This window comes from Octodon degus, unplaced genomic scaffold (genome assembly GCF_000260255.1).
Source record: "Octodon degus isolate 3935 unplaced genomic scaffold, OctDeg1.0 scaffold00178, whole genome shotgun sequence".
Taxonomy (NCBI): Eukaryota; Metazoa; Chordata; class Mammalia; order Rodentia; family Octodontidae; genus Octodon; species Octodon degus.
In genome coordinates this window covers 66008-84553 of record NW_004524754.1, presented here as the reverse complement: position 1 = coordinate 84553, position 18546 = coordinate 66008, and the positions used below count along the sequence as shown (strand labels likewise).

Sequence of the window (18546 nt, the reverse complement as noted above, 5' to 3'; positions counted from 1 at the left end):
AAAATATTCATAAATTAAGCATATGAATATGATTTAAAAGTTACAGAAATGTTCTCAACTTCGTGAATGGGACTAATTGTTAAGGGAATTTAAATCTGCTCAAGCTGAGTTAAGCTTTAATTCATGAACAAGTGGAAGTGATTTTTAAAGAAAACAGAATATCAAGATTTATGAGCTGAATTTAGAGGTTTAAGCAAAACCAGGGTTTCTAGTGATAATTTCAATAAATTAAATATTAATTTAAAACTTAGGTAACTAGAAAGTCTTTTTGGCACACATTACATATTAAAGGTATATTCATGAACAGTGATGAGTATGTGTGTATGTATTACCTACATTAGATGTTGGCTCAGACAGAGTAATGAGATTAAAAAAAAAAATAAGAGATTAGAAAAGATGGTCCAGAGAGATGCTTTGGTGAGTTCAGGTCTGAGCACAACTGAAAGGTGGCCCCTCAAGGCCACACTAAATCCAAGGTGGAGTAATTAAAAGGGGACTGAAATAGATATACTAGCCTCTGGCCTGGAGAATACTTTCCATCAAGTTTAATCTCAGCCACCAGATTAGCTGATATAGGATCAGAAGGGTGGATTTGGGTAGAGACTGCTGCTTGCCTTCTTACATTGCATTCTACTGTATCGTGGGCACATAGCTGAGCTACATTTCCCAGCCTCTTCTGTTAATGCGGCCATATGACTGAGCAACAGCCAGTAGGATGTGTGGTATTCAGCCACACCACATATCATATTTGAATAATCTTCTCAAAGTGCTGTAATTCCACAGTTGCTGGCATAGTCTACACTGAAACCTGTTGAAGAAGACAAACACATAATGGCTAATTTTGCATTCTTCCCTAAGAGATAAGTGGAGGTTTGGGATGATCAGTATCATCCTTTTGAGAGCTCCCATTAACTCTTTAGGGATGGGCCATCCTCTCCCACCCAGGAAGACTAAGCTAAGACCACCAAGATTAGAAAACATTGCAGGGCAAGAGCCTTAACATAAAATCATCTCTGCTTTCTGGAGTCATCCCAGGATTATGCATTTCCTGCTATGTCATGACCTTTAAGTCTTCTGCCACCTTGAATCTCCCACCAGCCCCTCCTACCATTGTACACACCCAATAAATAGTGGCTGGCTTGGGGTGTCTTTCCTCTGCCCATCCCGACCTCCCAGCCCCCTTTCATGTAGTACTAAATTTGCCTGCCTGCCTGCCTGCCTGCCTGTCTGTCTCTCTCCTTCTATTTCCATCCTTCCTGATTTGGTACAGTGTCTCACTATGTAGCTTGGACTGGTGATCCTCCTGTGTCAGCCTCCCCAGTGCTAGGACAAAGGCATGCATCACTATGCCCAGTTTTAGTAGCTGGCACAGCGTGCCTGGGGTTCCAGGGCTGGCATGGCATGTGATACAGGGGATTAAACCCAGGGGATTGAACCCAGGTCCTCACACTTGCCAGGTAGGTGCTCAGACTGCTGAGCTATCTCCCCAGCCCTGCCTATTTCTCATTTCATCCTTTTGCCATACCCCTCATACGGGTAGTTAGGGAATTTTGCCATGTCGTCAATAGAAACCAACATTTCCTCTGTCTTCTTTTCTACAGACTTCTGAGTATATGGACACTGGTTACACAGTTATACCTGCAATTCTGAAATCCACAAAGCTCTAAAAACCCAAAGTGTTTTAAATAAACATTTAATAAACAGTTAAATAGTTTGATTCCAAAATTCCTGGGAGAATTTATAGACTTTTCTGATGCTACACTTAGACTGAATCTCAGAGTAACTATTCATAGACTTTTTGAAGAAACATGAATGTCCTTGATTCTGGGGTGCTGATCCAAGCCTCTCTGGGAAGCAGTGTAATTAACATAGACTAGCATGTAATACATATACTGTATTACCTTACTCAAGTTCATGAAGTTCTGTATGCAGAAACATAGTTGGCTCCAAAAGTTTCAGGGGATAAATTATGGTCTTGAAGAAATGTGAGTCTTGCTTGTATAGTTTTGTCCTAGATTTGGGGAACACTATTTTGCTTGGGATAATCACTTTTGAACTGGAAACCCAGGCTATTTCCACCTAGTGTCTCTGCCATTTTCAAAGTAAGGTTTCTAAGGCCAGTGTGCAGTCGGTTGTAGACTGGAAAGGACCAGGGTCAGAGGATGGTGGCACCTGGGCAATTGCATATGCACCTGGAAGGGGCATTTCCTGTTCTGCTCATGCTCCATAAGCAACAGTCATGTGGCTACCTTAACAGCAGATAGGCTGGGAAGTGTAGTCTAGCTGTGTTTCCATGAGGTGAAGGGGTGGAGCTCAGTAATCAACTGGCAGTTTTGGCAATAGTTCATTTTCTGATCATAAGGTATTTATTTGATCCTGTTTTCCTTATTCTCCTCTCAGGGGACACACCTGAGTCCTAGTCAGGAAATACATCTAGTTCTAACTCCAGAGTTTCTGGGGGCTGTATAATATTCTTTTTGTGATACCTAATGGGCTGATGACCTGTGACCCAAATACAGGATACGTGAATGCTGCTTTTCACCACAACCTTTGCCATGACTCGGCTAGAGACTGATTTCTCTCTTGCCCAACCCTTCTCTAGTGCCAGTGTAAATAATAAACCAGAGAACTAGCATAACAACTTGTGTTTAGTAGGTGCTTAAAATATCCTTGTTGAATTTTTGAGTTAAAATAGACAATGGTGCTAGCTTTGAGGAGCTATTAATATCTGTTTTACAGGGGTGCTGTGAAGACTGAAAGTGCTAATGCACATAAAGTGCTTAGTGCAACACCTGCATTTGAATAACCATTCCATAAGCCCCCTCATTACCATTCTCCCAAGGGCTGGGCTCAGAGTCAGTGCTGCTCAGGTGCTGTGAAGCGATAGCTACTTGGCTTTCGGCTCGCCTTGCCATTTTACCATAGCATATGCTTTCGGCTACACATTTTCTCCAGAGATCCTCTTCTTTTTTTAAAGTATGCAAATTCCAGGGAGCACCCCTTCCTCCTCGGTGTAGTTCACTTTACTAGGTTCTAGATATATTCCTTACAATGGGAGCAGAGGACACACAAGGGCCGAGATCCGCGATCTACAGAAAGAGGGGAGAGAAACCGGGGCTTCGGAGAGGCAGCGAAAAGGTAAGAAAAAGCAGAAATGTTTCACACAACTTTCTGGTTTGGCCTGGCATTGTCTGTCCACTTGCTGTGAAAGAAAGCTTTGTCTTCCCAGGGAAGAATTTACTCAGCCACGCCTCTGTGGGGTCCCGGCGTGCGGGTCTCCGGAAATCTGCAAGATGACCAGGAAAGGAGCCTGCCCCACAGCGCCACCTGCTGCCTACCGCCTCCTCTCCCGCATCCCGGGCAAGGGCCACACCAGACTGCCACCTACCCTTGGGGCGCTACCGCTTCCTCGCTCATCTGCGCCAGAACGCCTTTGGTTCTGGACCCCAGGTTAGATATCTAGTGGCCAGGGCTTATTTCCCAGTGAATAACCGGGCCAGTGCTCGGGCAGATGGTGGAGCCGGAAGCTTGGGCTCCTGTCCGTGATTAAAGTACTTCATCTCTCACGTCTGTACTTTCCCAGCCTGGGGCGGTGGGAGTAAGGCCACTGTGACCTTGACCCACTGGTGAAGCAGGAAGGAGGGGACAGGAGTGGCTCAAGTACCTTCCTTGCTTGAGGTCGGACCCTATTTTCGTCCCCGGAACTTGTCATCAACCAGCGCTACTTCTCCCCTACGCAAGGTGGCCGAGGGACTGGGAGCAGATCGCTGCGTTTTAGGAACAAGCTGGAAGAGGCAGGCCTAGGAAGCTGAAGTCCACAGAGTAGGGCCCCAGAAAACCTTGTGTTAAGGCCTTTCTCCGACCTGAGCGTGGGGAGATTAAGAGGGGAAGAGGACCAGAAAGGGCAGAGAATCCTCTTCGGTTTCAGTACCCACCCCCTAGAAGTGCTAGAGTGGGCCGAGTCACAGAATGGTTCATCCTCGCTTTCTCCCCAAAGCCTAGAAGCTCATTTAACTCTACTTTTCTTTAGCGCCCCAGGGTACTCTCCGGACCGTCCTCTTTAAGGCGCTCTGCCCCTTTAAGACTTGCGGCTCCTCCCGTCGCGCCGTCGCTGACACCACTGGAGGCTCCGCCCCCACGCAACGTCCGCCGGGCCGCGGCCTCGGAGCGGCGGGCAAGGCTCCTTTAAGGCAGGCCCCGCCCCCAGCCCCGCCCCCGCGGCTCTTTCCCTGGCACTCCGGGTGCCCCGGCGGGTCTTGCAGCTGTGCGCGCGGGGTGAGCGCCTTACCCGGGGCGCGAGAACAGGCGGACTCCCCTGACCCTGCGGTGGCGGATCGGTGCCAGGGCGGGGGAGTGGCCGGCGGGGACGCGGCGTTGGGGTGTTCGGCGGAGCTGGCTGAGCCGAGCGGGGGAGGGGCTCAGGTGTTAGGGGGAAGGGATACCCCAGGCGCCCAGCCGGGGAGCGCGGCGGGCTGGGCTTGATTGGCGGCGTTTCAGTGCTCCCTTTCCCACCTGGGTCCCCGTTCAGTTGGTGCAGCGGCCCTCCGCGACCCTTGGGGTGCAGGCCCTCTTTGTGGGGGCGGTTGCTGCCCAGTAGGGTGCCCGCTCCACATAAGGTCCTGCTCCCCACTGGGGTCCCCGCTCCCCACGGGTCCTGGCGGAGGTGGGGCCGCGGCGAAAGGCATCGGTCAGAGCGGCCCGTGGCCGGTGTCCTGGCCCGCGTGGGACAGTCTTCTACCCACCCTCTCTAGGTAGCGTCTGATTGTTGCCTGGGGAAGGTCTGGCTTCGGGACCTCAGTGCCAATCCTCCTTTGCCGCCTCAGAGAGGTGGTGGTCACCATGGCAATGCGGGAGCTGGTGGAGGGCGAATGTGGGGGTGCTAATCCACTCATGAAGCTGGCCGGCCACTTCACCCAGGACAAGGCCCTTCGGCAGGAGGGTTTGCGGCCTGGCCCCTGGCCTCCGGGAGCCCCTTCCTCTGAGACCGTGAGTGTGCTTGAGGTGGCTGGGATGGGGGGTGCATGTGTACATTTAGAGTGATTGCTCTGTCTGTTGTGTTGGAAGTAATAGTGGTTGCCACCGTGCACTGTGCTAAGCGCTGTGCATCGTTACATTGATGAGGGCCCCAATAGATGAAGCACTTGAGGTTTAGTGAAGGTTGGTGACTTGCTTAAGGTCAAGTGCATGGTACAGCTGGGATTTGACTCCTGTGTGTGACGCGTATGCCTGTGGTACCATCACTGCACTATATATAATGTGTATATATATACATATATGTATATTTTTTCTTTCTATTTTTTAAGGTCTCCAAGCCTTTGGGAGCAGCCTCCGAAGATGAGGTACATACAGCACTCTCTAATCTGTCCCATTTTTCCCTTGCTGATTGGGATTTTTTTTCCCCCCTAACCTTTCCACTTAGTTTACCAGTATTTCAATCTTTGGACTCTCCTGACCAATGAGCCTTTAAAAAAAGTGTATGGAAAGAAAAATTTATTTTCTTCTGTTTCTTGAATTCCTATTTCCCTTTCCTTATGTCTGACAGCTGTGTTCCCATCTAATGGGCCCTGTCTCTTTTTGGGGCCTTCTGACCTTGAATGTTTATTTCACCATCTCTTTTTTGACAGTTAGTGGCTGAATTCCTGCAGGATCAGAATGCACCGCTTGTGTCCCGTGCCCCTCAGACCTTTAAGATGGATGACCTCCTGGCGGAGATGCAGGAGATTGAACAGTCCAACTTCCGCCAGGCTCCCCAGAGAGGTGGGTCCAGAGTCTGGTGAGAAAAGAGATCACTGTTTTCTGTGTAAGCAGGGCCCAAGGGTTTCCATATTTGGAGCTCCCAGCACTGGGGAACTGAGATACAGAGGAGACAGAAGGAACAGTGTTTTTATGTGCATTTAGAGGTCCTTAGATACAATGGGATGATGTGTATATTTTGGTTTTTTTCTTTGTCTCTGTCTCTTCTAAGCCCCTGGCGTAGCAGACTTGGCCTTGTCTGAGAACTGGGCCCAGGAATTTCTTGCAGCTGGAGATGCTGTGGATGTGACTCAGGATTATAATGAGACTGACTGGTCCCAAGAATTCATTGCTGAAGTTACAGGTGAGCCTTGTAGGGCACTGGACTTGACTCTCTTAGGTGATAATAAGAGAACTGAATAGAACTTACATTAGATGACGACTGGGTTTGAACTGGATAAGGGATGTCGGATAGAGAATGAGGTGTTAGATCTCCCCCCCTTTTTTAAAAAATTTTTTTCCTTTTTTTTTTTTTTTATGGTCAGCTCAGCCCATCCTGTGGGCGGGGCTGGCATGGCGTGTGGTGCTGGGGATCGAACCAAGGTTTCTGAATGCTTGCCTAAGCTTGCCTAAGCAGGTGCTTTAGACCACTGAGCTATCTCGCCAGCCCAGATCTTCCTCTTTTTTGACTGCAGCTGTATTACTATGGCTTAGTGGAGAAGAGCCAGAGAGTGAATGAGTTGCAGAGTTGCCCAGGAAGGGGGAATCATTCAGGGAATAGGTCATCCACACTAGCGCTGGGGAGTTGGAAGGAAGGCCCTCTGTCTCTGTGGGTTCCTCTCTGGTAGATCAAGTGTGAGTTGAAAATTTTGGGTGTGTGCTAAACATGTGTAGACTTTTTTCTTATTTTTTCAAGTAATGTGAGTTATTTACATACTGTTTATGTTGTAGGTAATCTAGAGATGATTTAAAGTATTTAGGAGAAAACATTATTTTGCCATTTTATATGGGAGAGACTAGAGAATCTGGAGATTTTGGTATCTGTGGGGTGGGATGGGGGTTCTGGTACCAGTCCCTCGGGGATACCAAGGGATGAATATGTGTGATTTTAGAGGGCAAAAACCATATTATGATGACAAAAATTGGTAGTACCTAACATGGTGCTGCACTATGTTTTAGGTTTTTTTTTTTTTTTTTTGGCGGAACCGGGGATTGAACTCAGATCCTTGCATTTGCCAGTCAAGCGCTTATCCTACTGAGCCATCTCCCCGGCCCCATGTTTTAGGGTTTTTATTTTTGTTTTTGAGAATGGGTCTCGCTGTGTCATTTAGGCTGGCGTTAAACTCACTATGTAGCCTATTATGTTCTCACTGTAATCCTCTTGCCTCAGCCTCCTGAGTGCTGCGAGTGCAGGGATTATAGGCATGTGCCCCTATGCCCGGCCTTGTTTTTTAATGTAGTCTTCCCCAAAAGTTGTCTACTGAAGAGCGGGGTGGGGGGAGCAGTTATCTTCAGCCTTTCTTTTTCTGATTGCTGATAAAGAGAAGCATTGTTCTCCTTTGCCCATTTTGAGAAATTAAGTAGTAAGTTGCAAATGGAGAAAGTTACAAAGGTTGTCCACCAGTGGTGCTGAACCTTTTTGGAGACTGAGTATCCAAACTGTAGCCCAAAACCCACTCAGATCACAAAGTGCCAGCACTGAAGTTAAAACTGAATGCTAAATTTTAGTTTAGAAGAAAACAGCTTGTAATTTAACATCTTTTGTCTTAAAAGAAAAACAATAACGTGCATGCCATAGGTTTGCCCCCACTTGAGGAAGTCATGGGGTCAAAATTCCTGATTTTTTTTGAAATATTTGTTTTTTTCTTTTACCATTGTTATCCTTCCACACACAAGAGAGAAACTCCCACAACTAATAAGTAAACTTGCCTTTAGTAAAAATCTCTTGTTCTTTTTTAAAATCAAGATTCACTTTCCCAATCGTAGCTGGAGTTAAGGGAGAATAACAAGTAGGGTAGAAAGGTAAAATAAGGCAGAGTAATAAGGCCGAATGAACTTGTGCCCATTAATACTGCTAAACATTGCATATTCTTAAACTCGTTTGATTGTCACGTGACACTTAGCAGGTAGACATGATTTATTACTGTTGTTTAATCTAGGAGAAGGCATGTGCTAAGTACCCACTGCACCACTGAGCCACATGTGCAGCCCATGTGATATAAAATGTTTACATTTTGTGGGTGAGGAAACTGAGACCTGGAAAAAGTTTTCCAAAGTATTTAATGATAAGAGATGATATTAAAGTTCATGCCTCTTTGGCTCTAGGGTTCATACTTTGGATAACTGTTGTGTTACACTGGAGACTCTTCCCTGTGGAATAGCTTCAGATTAAAATCTGAGCGGTAGCAAAGATTCACTGCCTGACCACTTGCGCAAATCTCAAATTTAAGTGCTGTCTCTTAACATGGAGTTCTGTAGTGAGGCGTGGTCATCAGTCATTTCCAGTATCTCAGGAAGGAGTAGGTCAGTGTTAAGAGCTTTGAAGATGGGTGAGAGTTTTGTTACTTTTCCAAATTACTTCCAACCCATGAACATCTTAACTTTTAAACAACTTTTGAAAACGTGTTGGACTTGTCTTGCTGCTGAGTCTTCCTAGGAGAGCTCTTCTCTTTTCGTTTGTTTTTCTGGAAGTGTGCCTGTTCCACAGAGGCAGGGATGTGGGCCCTTGGGAGGGCAAGTTAAGCTGTGTGAAACCCGCCCTGAGCGAGTCTGGTTGCAGCAGTACATTGCTTTGCCTGTAGTAGGACTTTGGTAATGAGTGGAGATCTGGGAGAAAGACATAAAGGAAGTTGATTTTCTCGTAATTCATTTCTTTTTATCTTTCTTATAGCGTTTGTGATTGATATATCAAATGATATAGTTAATTGTTGCTTTATGGATTAAGTAGGTTTTGAGACAAAAGTAAGTAATACTTTTTAAAATCTCACATCTCGCTTGAGATGTGGTCTCACTGTGGCCTTGAACTTGCTGGGTAGTTTAGGCTGGCTTCTTAGCTCACAGTCCTCTTGATACAGCCTGCTGAGTCCTGGTGTTATAGGTGTGCACCTCTACACCAACCTAAATTCTTATTATTTAAAAATCCTCATTACTAAGATTCTAGAATCAAGTTTAAGGGGAACCTAGAAGCTCATGGGTTTTTTTTTTAGTTTTTTATACTGGAATAATTATTGTCTCATACGATGTTGCAAACAAAATAAAAATAGTATATAGGAAAGTTTTCTGTACCCTTTACCCAGTTTTCCCTGATGGTGACATTTTGCATAACTCTTGCTTATGTTCAATACCAGAATCTTGTCTTTATAGCCCACAGATCTTTGTGAGATTTCACTAATTTTTATATGTCCCTGTGTGTGGGTGAATAGTTTTATGTGGCTTTATCATATTTTTAGATTGCCTAAGCACTATTAAAATCAAAATGCGGAACTCTTTCATCACCATGTGAAACTCAGTTTTCAGTCAACTGTTTCCTGATAAATCCCTCCCCTCCTAAATCTTCTGGCAAAATAATTCTGCACCTTATATTTGCTTAAATCTGAAGATAAAACACATCTTTTAGTGTTCTTGAGTTTAGAGTGCCTCAGTTGGTGTGGCACGTGAGGCCTACAGAGTAATGGGGAGATGTAAGCCTACACTTGGCCTAGGAAGAGTGGACAGCGGTAGCAGAAGGTGGGCAGCAGACTTCTCCTGGATGGTGGAAGACACTGTGGAATAAGAGGAGTGATTTCACACTGATGCTTTCTGTGTTTGCGTGGGTTTGCTGTGAGTAGACAGTAATGATAGTTGCTAATATTTGCTACTATGTGTTTTGGTCACAGAATCCCCTGTGAGATATCTGTTATTTTCTCTGTTTTATGTATAAGAAGTAGAAATGTGGAATGCAGAGTAAATTGTCTACAGACAAGCAGTAAGTGGTGGAGTTGGGATTTCAGGGAGTATAGGGATAGACACAATATGTCCACAATAGACATTTTCGTTCCCTCAGTGCTATTAAGCGAACACAAACTTTCATTGATAAGAGTTAGAGGCTCTGAGTTTCTGATTTTGCACTTGACCTAAATAGAATGAATACGTAACGAGACTGTATGAGGAAAACATTATGAATGGATCTGATCTAGGTCATTGGTTCTAACTCTTACTAACCTTTGGGACCAAGGACAGTGTCCTCCCTTCCTCAGGCTTAGTTGCTTCGATTTTGGAGGTGTGCAAATGGATCTGATTTCTTTGTGAGGATTTCTCAAAGACACTTAAAAGGCTAGCTGGTTTTCTTCTGGTATTTTTCTTGCTGAGAATTGAACCAAGGGACTTGATTGTTTGTTTTTTGTTTTTTCGGTACTGGGAATTGAACTCACAACCTCACGCTTGCCAGGCAGGCGCTGTGCCACTGAGGTATTTCCCCAGCCCATCTTCTGGTATTTTTATTTGATTCTTTTGTTGTAAGAGATGTCCAGTGCCAGGAAGTTGTGTGTTTTGTGGCTAATAAATACGGCCAGGGGCCAAATTATAGTAATTTGAAGATGACTTACTCCCCCTCTTGTGGAATTCTTTTTTCCCCTTTGTGTGCACTGTGTCTGTTGTGAAGTCCAGGTGCTTTTTAGTTTTTCTGTTGCTTCTGGTCATTGTGAGCTGCATTTGACAGAAATGTTCCTGGGAATTTGGGGCACATCTGTTCTCTTTTTTGAGGCCTCCATGTGGCCAGAATGCATTTTTATGAACACGGGAGAGTAAGGTGCCTGGGGCTGAGGTCCTGGGAGGTGTGATGAGGTCTGTTGGGTATTAAATATCACATTTTGGCCTCCACACTTGAGCCAGTAGTCTCAGTGGAGCAAAGGAATTACAGCAATCTGTGGGAGTTAGTGAGCAGAATCTAGGTATAGTTGTTAAGAATCCTTGATGTGATTCACCACCAAAGACAAACCGCACACCCTATTTTTAATTATAGGATACATGTGACTTACTTTTTGTGTATTCTGAGACCCTTGGCCCTTTGCTTTTTTTTTTTTTGGCTGAACCGGGGATTGAACTCAGGCCACTGAGCCATCTCCCTGGCCCCCTCCTTTGCTTTTCAGATTTTAACATTACTTGCTTGGACTTTGAGGTCTTTGCTAAGATTATTTAGGCAAAGACTCAGTTAAAATGGAACCAGAAGTTTTGTTGTGTGTTAATACTGAGGTGGTAAATCAGACTTCTCAAGAGTTAATAGCAGGCTGGTGTGGTGGTGCATGCCTGTGACCTCAGCAATCGGGAGGTCGGGACATGCATGAGGGGCTTGAGTTCAAGGCTAGCCTGGACTGCATAGTGCAGTCACGGCCGGTCTGAACCACATAGCAAGACCCTGTCTCAGAGAGAGAGAGAGAGAGAGAGAGAGAGAGAGAGAGAGAGAGTTAGTTAAAAGCTAGGCCACATTTTTAGATCAGGAACAAAGACTGGGTGGCTGTCAGTGTCTGACTTGTGAGGCTGTGGGTGTTCACTTTGTAGGAACCCTGCTTTTTTTTTTACCCCTCCTTCTTGCCCCAGGACAGTAGGACAAAGTCCTGGAGATTGAGAAAGAGTTCAACATTCAATTACTTTGCTCCTTGATAATGTTTATTCTGATGTTGCGTAGTGCCCTTTGCCACTGCTGCTTCTAAGATAATTTTTGCAATTTTACTTAAAAACATGGGGCCTGGGATATAGCTCAGCAGCTCAGTGCCTGCCTGGCAAGTGCAAGGTTCTGAGTTCGATTCCTGGTACCAAAAAAAGCAAAACAACACCAACAGAAAAGACCAATATAAAAACAGGGCATCCTAAAATTGAAACCAAAACTGGGACCTAGTCTGGGTGATGATACTGAGAGCAGGTACATTCATGGCACAGGAGTCAGTTGTGTGCCTAAGTCTGGGATAGTTGTGTACTTTCATGTTTGTTATGTCTTGATAAAAAAATGAAGGAAAAAACAAAACACCCTAGTCGAAAGAGCAGACCCACATGTCTTTCATTGTAGCCTAGCACTCTGCCTCTCAGGGTCTTGGTTGGCGGATTACAGTGGACTGAGCTTCGCTGGGGGGTGTGTGGCTCTGAGTAGAGAGAGATAGGGTTATACATACCAGTGAGGGAGCTAGGAGCCCCTGTGTTTCTTTCTGAGGCCCATGCACTTCAAGAGTTTGGTTATTTTATTTTATTTTTATGTTCTTTTTTTTTTTTTTTTTTTTGGTGGAACCGGGGATTGAACTCAGGCCCTTGAGCTTTCCAGGGAAGCGCTTATTTCACTGAACCATCTCCCCAGCCCCTGTTTTTATGTATTTGGTACAAGGTCTCGCTAGCTATGTAGCTCGGACTCGTAGTGATCCTCCTGTCTCAGTCTCCCCAGTGCCTGGATTACAGGCATATGCCACCATACCCTGGCTCAGTGCTGGCTCAGTGCACCCGGGGGCAGGGCCAGCATGGCATGTGGTATCAGGGGAGAGTTTGGTTCTTAAACTTTCTGGAGCCTCCTAATTTGATGATCTATTATATAATCCCCATCCTAGGCCCCTTGGAATGGATTCACCACTGGAGATGTTGAAGACTTAGCAGTAGGATTTTCTTTCAACCAGGGGTCTCTGCAGTAGTAGTGGTGTTGTCTGCTTTGGCTTGGTTAGAGGATCTGTTGAGGATGTATATTACTTTCTCAATCCTACATGGAACCTGGGGTTACTTCCCAACACTGTTCCTTGCAGACCCTTTGTCTGCATCGCCTGCCCGCTGGGCTGAGGAGTATCTGGAGCAGTCTGAGGAGAAGCTGTGGCTGGGAGAACCGGAGGGAGCAGCCACTGCTGATCGCTGGTGAGTCCGGCTTCCTTGTGGAACCCTGTGAGGAGGAGCAGTGTATCAAGAGTTTTCCCAGCCTCTTCCAATTTGCATCCTTTAGTTTAAAAAAAAAAAAAATTAATAATTCTACTTGTAAAAAATATTTCTACTTGTATTATCCTATACATTTGTAGATTTTAATTTTAGCTATAGGTCAGCTAATTACCCCACCAGAAGTCCATAACTTTATGTCCCCTGTTCCTGTTTTAATGTTGAGCTTGCTGCTGTCTGTTTTTCTTCCCTACATAGCTATGTTTGGGAACTCAAGAGCTTAAAAGGACATGTAACTAATACAGCACTTCCCCACTCCTGCCAGAATGTCCTCTGGAATGTAAATTAGAGTTTGTGGGTCCTCAACAAACGCAATTTCTGTTTCCTTCCCAAGAAACCATAGCTACCCCAGGCCACGGGGGAAATAGCATGGGAAGGGACCAGCACACTGAGTTGTGAGATTAGGTTTCCTCACCTGTTCCAGGTATGACGAGTATCATCCCGATGAGGATCTGCAGCACACGGCCAGCGACTTTGTGGCCAAGGTTGATGACCCCAAATTGGCCAACTCCGAGGTGAGCGATGTCCCACTCCTGCTGTGCTCAGCAGAGCTGGTGTTGGAAGGCAAGGTTACTTTTCTCACTCTTTAAAGAGGAGATGAGCTTGTAGGTCTGTTCCTTTCTTTCTTGAGAAAGAGACTTAAGCTTCTGGTTTTTCCTTTCAGTATTCTTTCCCTTACCTCCTTGCCAACTAACTGTCTTTTCTGGAACCTCCGAAATCTTTAAAGGCAGAACACTTGTCTTTTTCCTTTGATTTTTTTCAGGGCCTTTAGCATATATTGTTTTCAGGTAGAAGTGGTCAGGGGAGGGACAAGTGCAGGGTCCTCTTGGTCATGATTGAGTGCACTCCTGGAAGTCCTCTCCCAAGGTGCCTACGTGTGTTCTGTGCCCCAGTTCCTGAAATTCGTGCGGCAGATTGGCGAGGGCCAGGTGTCCCTGGAGTCCGCTGCAGGGTCGGGCCAAGCTCAGGCAGAACAGTGGGCAGCAGAGTTTATACAGCAGCAGGTAGGACATTGTCACTTCCCAGCCTGTTTCAGTCAGCTGGGGCCCTGGACCTGGGCCTCAGTGTTCTGTGGTTCCAGATGGGAAAGGGATTTTGTTGCTAGCTTGTCTTGGTAGCATTCAGGTCCTGAGTGGGTGGGAACGAGAATCTGAGAATGTTCTCAGGGTCCAGGCTGGTGGATCTTTAGCCTATGTTAGTGGGAAGAAGGTGGATGGAGGTGGTACTGACTTGCTTTCTTTGTCACAGGGTACCTCAGAAGCCTGGGTTGACCAGTTCACAAGGCCAGTAAACACATCTGCCCTTGATATGGAGTTTGAGCGGGCCAAATCCGCCATAGAGGTAAGAGCAGATAGTGTGGGAGTGGGCTCCCCACAGGGAAGCGTTCCCCTCGTGGAGAGTGGCGCGTTAGCACAGAAGGCAGTGAACACTGTTTCTTAATGTCCCCGCTCATCTGGGTCAGAGTGACAAGGATTCTGTAGGTGCTTTTCAAAATGTGGACTCCTGGGCATCACTCCTGACTACTGTTTGAGAACTTAGGGTGGGATCAGGAATTCGCATTTGAAAAAATTTCTTCAGCTGGTCTCTTCACACCCTGAAATTGAAGAGCTAGTCCCCAGATAATGTGTCCCACAGCCTGGAGGGCAGCACAGGGTGGTCATGAAGGCTTCTCTCTACCCGTCTTCCCTTCCTTACAGTCTGATGTCGATTTCTGGGACAAGTTGCAGGAAGAATTGGAGGAGATGGCAAAGCGTGATGCTGAGGCTCACCCCTGGCTCTCGGACTACGATGACCTCACGTCTGCTTCTTATGATAAGGTAGGAACCCAGGTTGTAGTGTTTTTTTAAGTGACTTTGCTGTAATTCTGAATTTATAGGATATTTACTAAAAGATCATTTCAGTGTTTTCTTAAGCGGCTTTCTATGAAAAGAAAACTAAGTCATACCTTTGCCCTTGTTGTCCTTCAGTAATTGAATGTATGCTTTACTCTTGAGCTGCTGAGGCTAATAACATAGATACTCTGGTTAAATATGAAAGCTCAGAGGCTTGGTACTATGTGGAATGCTTGTACAAGGTGCATTAAGAACACAGAGGGAGCAGCTCTGTTTGGAACGCTGACAGAGGCATGTTGGTCAGATTCCTGAATCTTTTGGTAGGGACTGTTTCCCTCCTGCCCATCCTTAGAATATAGCTACTATGTTTTTTTTTTTTTTTTTAGTTGAGAAGTTCAATTTACATTCTAATCTCTCTGTCTCTGTCTCTGTCTCTGTCTCTGTCTGTCTCTGTCTCTTTCTGTCTTTGTCTGTCTTGCTCTGTCTCTCTCTCTCAGTCTCTCTCTCAGTCTCTGTCTCTCTGTGTGTCTCTCTGTTTATCTATCTATGTCTGTTTCTCTGTCTCTGTCTCTCCCTCACTCCCCCCACCCCCAGGCAGGGTCTCACTGTGTAGTCCAGTCTGCCTTTGAACATGTGGCAGTCCTCCTGCCTTAGCCTCCCAAATGCTGGGATTACAGGCTAATCAACTCTTTTTGGAGGTACCAGCTACTTGGCCAATTTAGAGTGTTAAAGAATTAAATAGTGTAAGTATTAGAAAAGTGTCCCAGCAGTTAGTGGTAAAAGATTGAATTTTGCATATAGCAAGCACTATTGACTTAGAAGTGTAGGTTACATCAGGGTCTTACTAGGGGGCTATGGGATGTTTGGGGATGTGGCTAGTGAGCTGCTGAACTGCAGCATGAGGAGAAAGGAAAAGAATTGCGTGGTTTTAAAAAAAAAGGCAAAACAGGACCTGGATGAGGCCTTTCTGCAGCTCAGCTGTGCTTGGGCAAGGGCTGTGGGGCCAGCACCAGAACCTCAGGTGCACGCACCAGGGTATAGGAACAGGTCTTGGTATACTGAGGGAGCTGTGCAAAGCCTGGGCTGAATTCAGTTCAGGGTAGCTCCAGAAAGGTTCGGGGGTGGTGGCGCACGCCTTTTATTGTAGCCCTCCGAGAGGCTGAGACAAGGATATCTCAAGTTTGAGCCCAGCCTGGGCAATGAAGTAACTTAGCAAGGCTATTTCTCCAGAAAAAATAGGGAGAGAGAGAAGGAGGGAAGGAGGGAGGAAGAGAGAGAGATTGAGAGATTAGGTTTTTGAGAGCCAGTGAAAATTGAATGCTAGGACATTAGTTTTTTTTTTTTTTTTGGTGGAACTGGGGATTGAACTCAGGCCCTTGCGCTCGCCAGAGAAGCACTTATTCCACTGAGCCATCTCCCCAGCCCCCCAAATGCATGGTTTTGGACGTTAGTTTTTTTTTTTTTTTTTTTTTTTGGTGGATGAATGCTAGGAAAATGCGTGATTTTGTTCATTATTCTAGTCCAGTCTGCTGGGTTTTCTGAGAACGTGTGTGGTACAATAACGGTTTGGTAAGTTGCATAAACCCTGTTAACTTAGAGTTGTAAGTTACACATTTTAGATAAACTTTCCATGCTTTTGATAAATATAGACATATTTACTTCATATGAGCATTTTTGTATTATCATTTATTATTTGTGTACTTATGCTATGCTGGACAGAATACATTTTTTAATTAAAAGCTTAAAATATAATTAGATTTTTAGGTTCATGAATCTTATTTAATATTGATACCTTGAGACATTGTAAGTTTAGGATTAGAAAAATTTGCATTAATGTACTGTAAAAATATAGTACTTCATTGTAGCAATAGTGAACAATTCAGACATAAGGATTTTGGCTTTCGGAATGTAACAGTAATGTCAAGCTTATTTTGTGCTTTATAGGCGTTTGAAGGTTCCTTCAGAGGATTCTTTTTCCGTCTATGCTAGTATTCCGCACATGCTGGGGATTGAACACAGGGCCTTTGTCTTAGTTACTTGTCTCTCGTCTCTCATCTCTTATCTCTCGTTGCTGGGATGAAACCCAACACTCACAATGAGGGAAGGAAGGGTTAAATAAGCTCACAGTTACTGGAGGTTTCAAGACACTGGAGGAGAGGCTGGGGCGTTGCCTTGTCCAGGATGACCCTCTGCACATCTCTGAGAAGGCACAGGCGAGCCAGCCTAATGGTCTGTGGCCTGCCCTGGTCCTCTGGCCCCGCCCCTCAAGCCACTCATTCCTCCAGCTGTGTCTGCCCCATACCTTACATGAGACTTTGGGGGAACAACTAGACACCATAACAGTTAGGGTTTTTAGAATGTAACAGTGATGTCAAGTTTATTTTGTGCTTTGTAGGGATTTGAAGATTCCTTCAGAGGATTCTTTCTCTGTCTCTGCCAATATTCCCCACATACTGGGGCTTGAACCCATGGCCTTTGCACTGAGCTGCAGCCCTGGTCATATTTTTTAGGTTTTATTTTGCCAAGTTGCCTATGCTGAGCTCTCAGTCCCTGTCCTCCTGCCTCAGACCTCAGAGTGCTGGGATGATACATATGTATCTTTGTGCCTGGCTTAGTGTTGAAAAATTCCTGTCTGGTTAGTAATTGATGAAACATTCAGGAGAATAGATAGCAAGGCCTAAAGGGAACTTAGAGATGGCTGTGGCTGAAAGGTGATGTTATCCATTTGTTATGTTGTATATGGAAAACACACGAAGAGTATTCAGATCATTCCTGGTGTCACATACAGGCCGCTGTGTCTCAGGGAAGTACCTAGAGCAAGGAGAACTATACTCGTTATTAATAGTATTTTAAGGTTTTTGCTAAGACTTTGGTTAATATTCTCCTCTGATGCTCCCAGTAGTTTTGAGAGGCAGACATTGAATTTATTAGAAAGTTGCATTATAGATGACAATAACCTCTGTTTCTCATGGGGTGGCTTACAGCTTCGAGTGATGATGAACAGGTTGAGTGCAAAAGGTTTTGTTTACTGCATTCTGAGAGTCTAGGGCTGGAGCGAGCAAACTAGGCCTGTGCAGTACGTTTGCCTGCTATTTGTTTTTACACGGCTCAGTAGCTTAGGATAGTTTTAAAATATGTATGTATGTATGTATGTATGTATGTATTTAATACGGGGTCCACAGGGTCTCACTACACAGATCGGACTCCTGGTGATCCTCCTGTTTTCAGCCTCCCAAGTACTGGGATTATAGGTGTGCACCACCATGCCCGGTCTCAGTTGCTGTCTCAGCAAATCTTGGGGCTGGGGCTGGCACGGCATGCCGGGGATCGAACTCCAGGCGCTTTGTAGTCTGAGTTATCTGGCCGGCCCTAGTTTTAAAATTTGTAAATGATTGAAAAAAGTAAAAATAATAGAGTAATATTTTGTGACACAAAAATTAAATAAAATTCAAATTTTAATGGTGATAAACAGATTTATTGAAAAAGACGACTTTTTCTTTTTTTGCATGTTGTCTGTGGCTGTTTTTGCACTATTGTGATGCAGTTGGGTATTGCAGCCTAAAATATTTATTGTTTGGCTATTTACTGAAAAATTTGGCTAAAATCTGGTCTAAAATCTGCCAGTTGAGTTTTTTATTTTTTTTATTTTTTAATGTATTTGGTCGTTACAGGGTCTCATTACGAAGCTTGGACTGTGGTGATCCTCCTGTTTTCAGCCTCCCCAGGGCTGGGATTATAGGAGTGTGCCACCACACCTGGACTCTGGGGGCGGGGCTGGTGTGGCCCAGGGATTGAACTGTGATCCCAGGGATTGAACTGTGGTCCCTGCACTTGCCTAAGCAGGTGCTTTAGCCTGCTTAGCTATCTCGCCAGCCCCCCCAGTTGAGGTTTTAGTTTGTGTGTATGTGATGTTGAAGAATGAAGTCAGGGTCTTGTGTGCTAAGCACATGCTTTACCCTTGAACTACATCCCCAACTGAATTTTTAATACTGTACAAAGCTGTCCCAAATGCACATGTACCAACTTCCTGCCATGAATGTAACCA

General features: G+C 45.2%; 1 protein-coding gene across 12 annotated transcripts in view; it reads left to right on the top strand.

Moving 5' to 3' along the window:
• The first annotated feature begins 3278 nt into the window (after nt 1–3278).
• Pex5 (peroxisomal biogenesis factor 5) overlaps nt 3279–18546 on the top strand; it is a 21531-nt gene continuing 6263 nt past the window's right edge. For 3 of the 12 annotated variants that reach the window (XM_023703697.1, XM_023703698.1, XM_023703699.1), the window contains exons 1-10: nt 4188–4275; nt 4752–4986; nt 5304–5339; nt 5625–5757; nt 5966–6097; nt 12489–12594; nt 13094–13184; nt 13563–13673; nt 13918–14010; nt 14367–14486. In XM_023703697.1, the coding sequence (XP_023559465.1) occupies nt 4840–4986; nt 5304–5339; nt 5625–5757; nt 5966–6097; nt 12489–12594; nt 13094–13184; nt 13563–13673; nt 13918–14010; nt 14367–14486 (969 nt within the window). In that variant the 5' untranslated portion in view covers nt 4188–4275; nt 4752–4839. Of the gene's footprint in view, nt 3451–3717; nt 3823–4187; nt 4276–4751; nt 4987–5303; nt 5340–5624; nt 5758–5965; nt 6098–12488; nt 12595–13093; nt 13185–13562; nt 13674–13917; nt 14011–14366; nt 14487–18546 lie in introns of those variants that run through there. The other 9 variants (XM_023703692.1, XM_023703690.1, XM_004643510.2 and 6 more) reach the window with 9 other exon arrangements.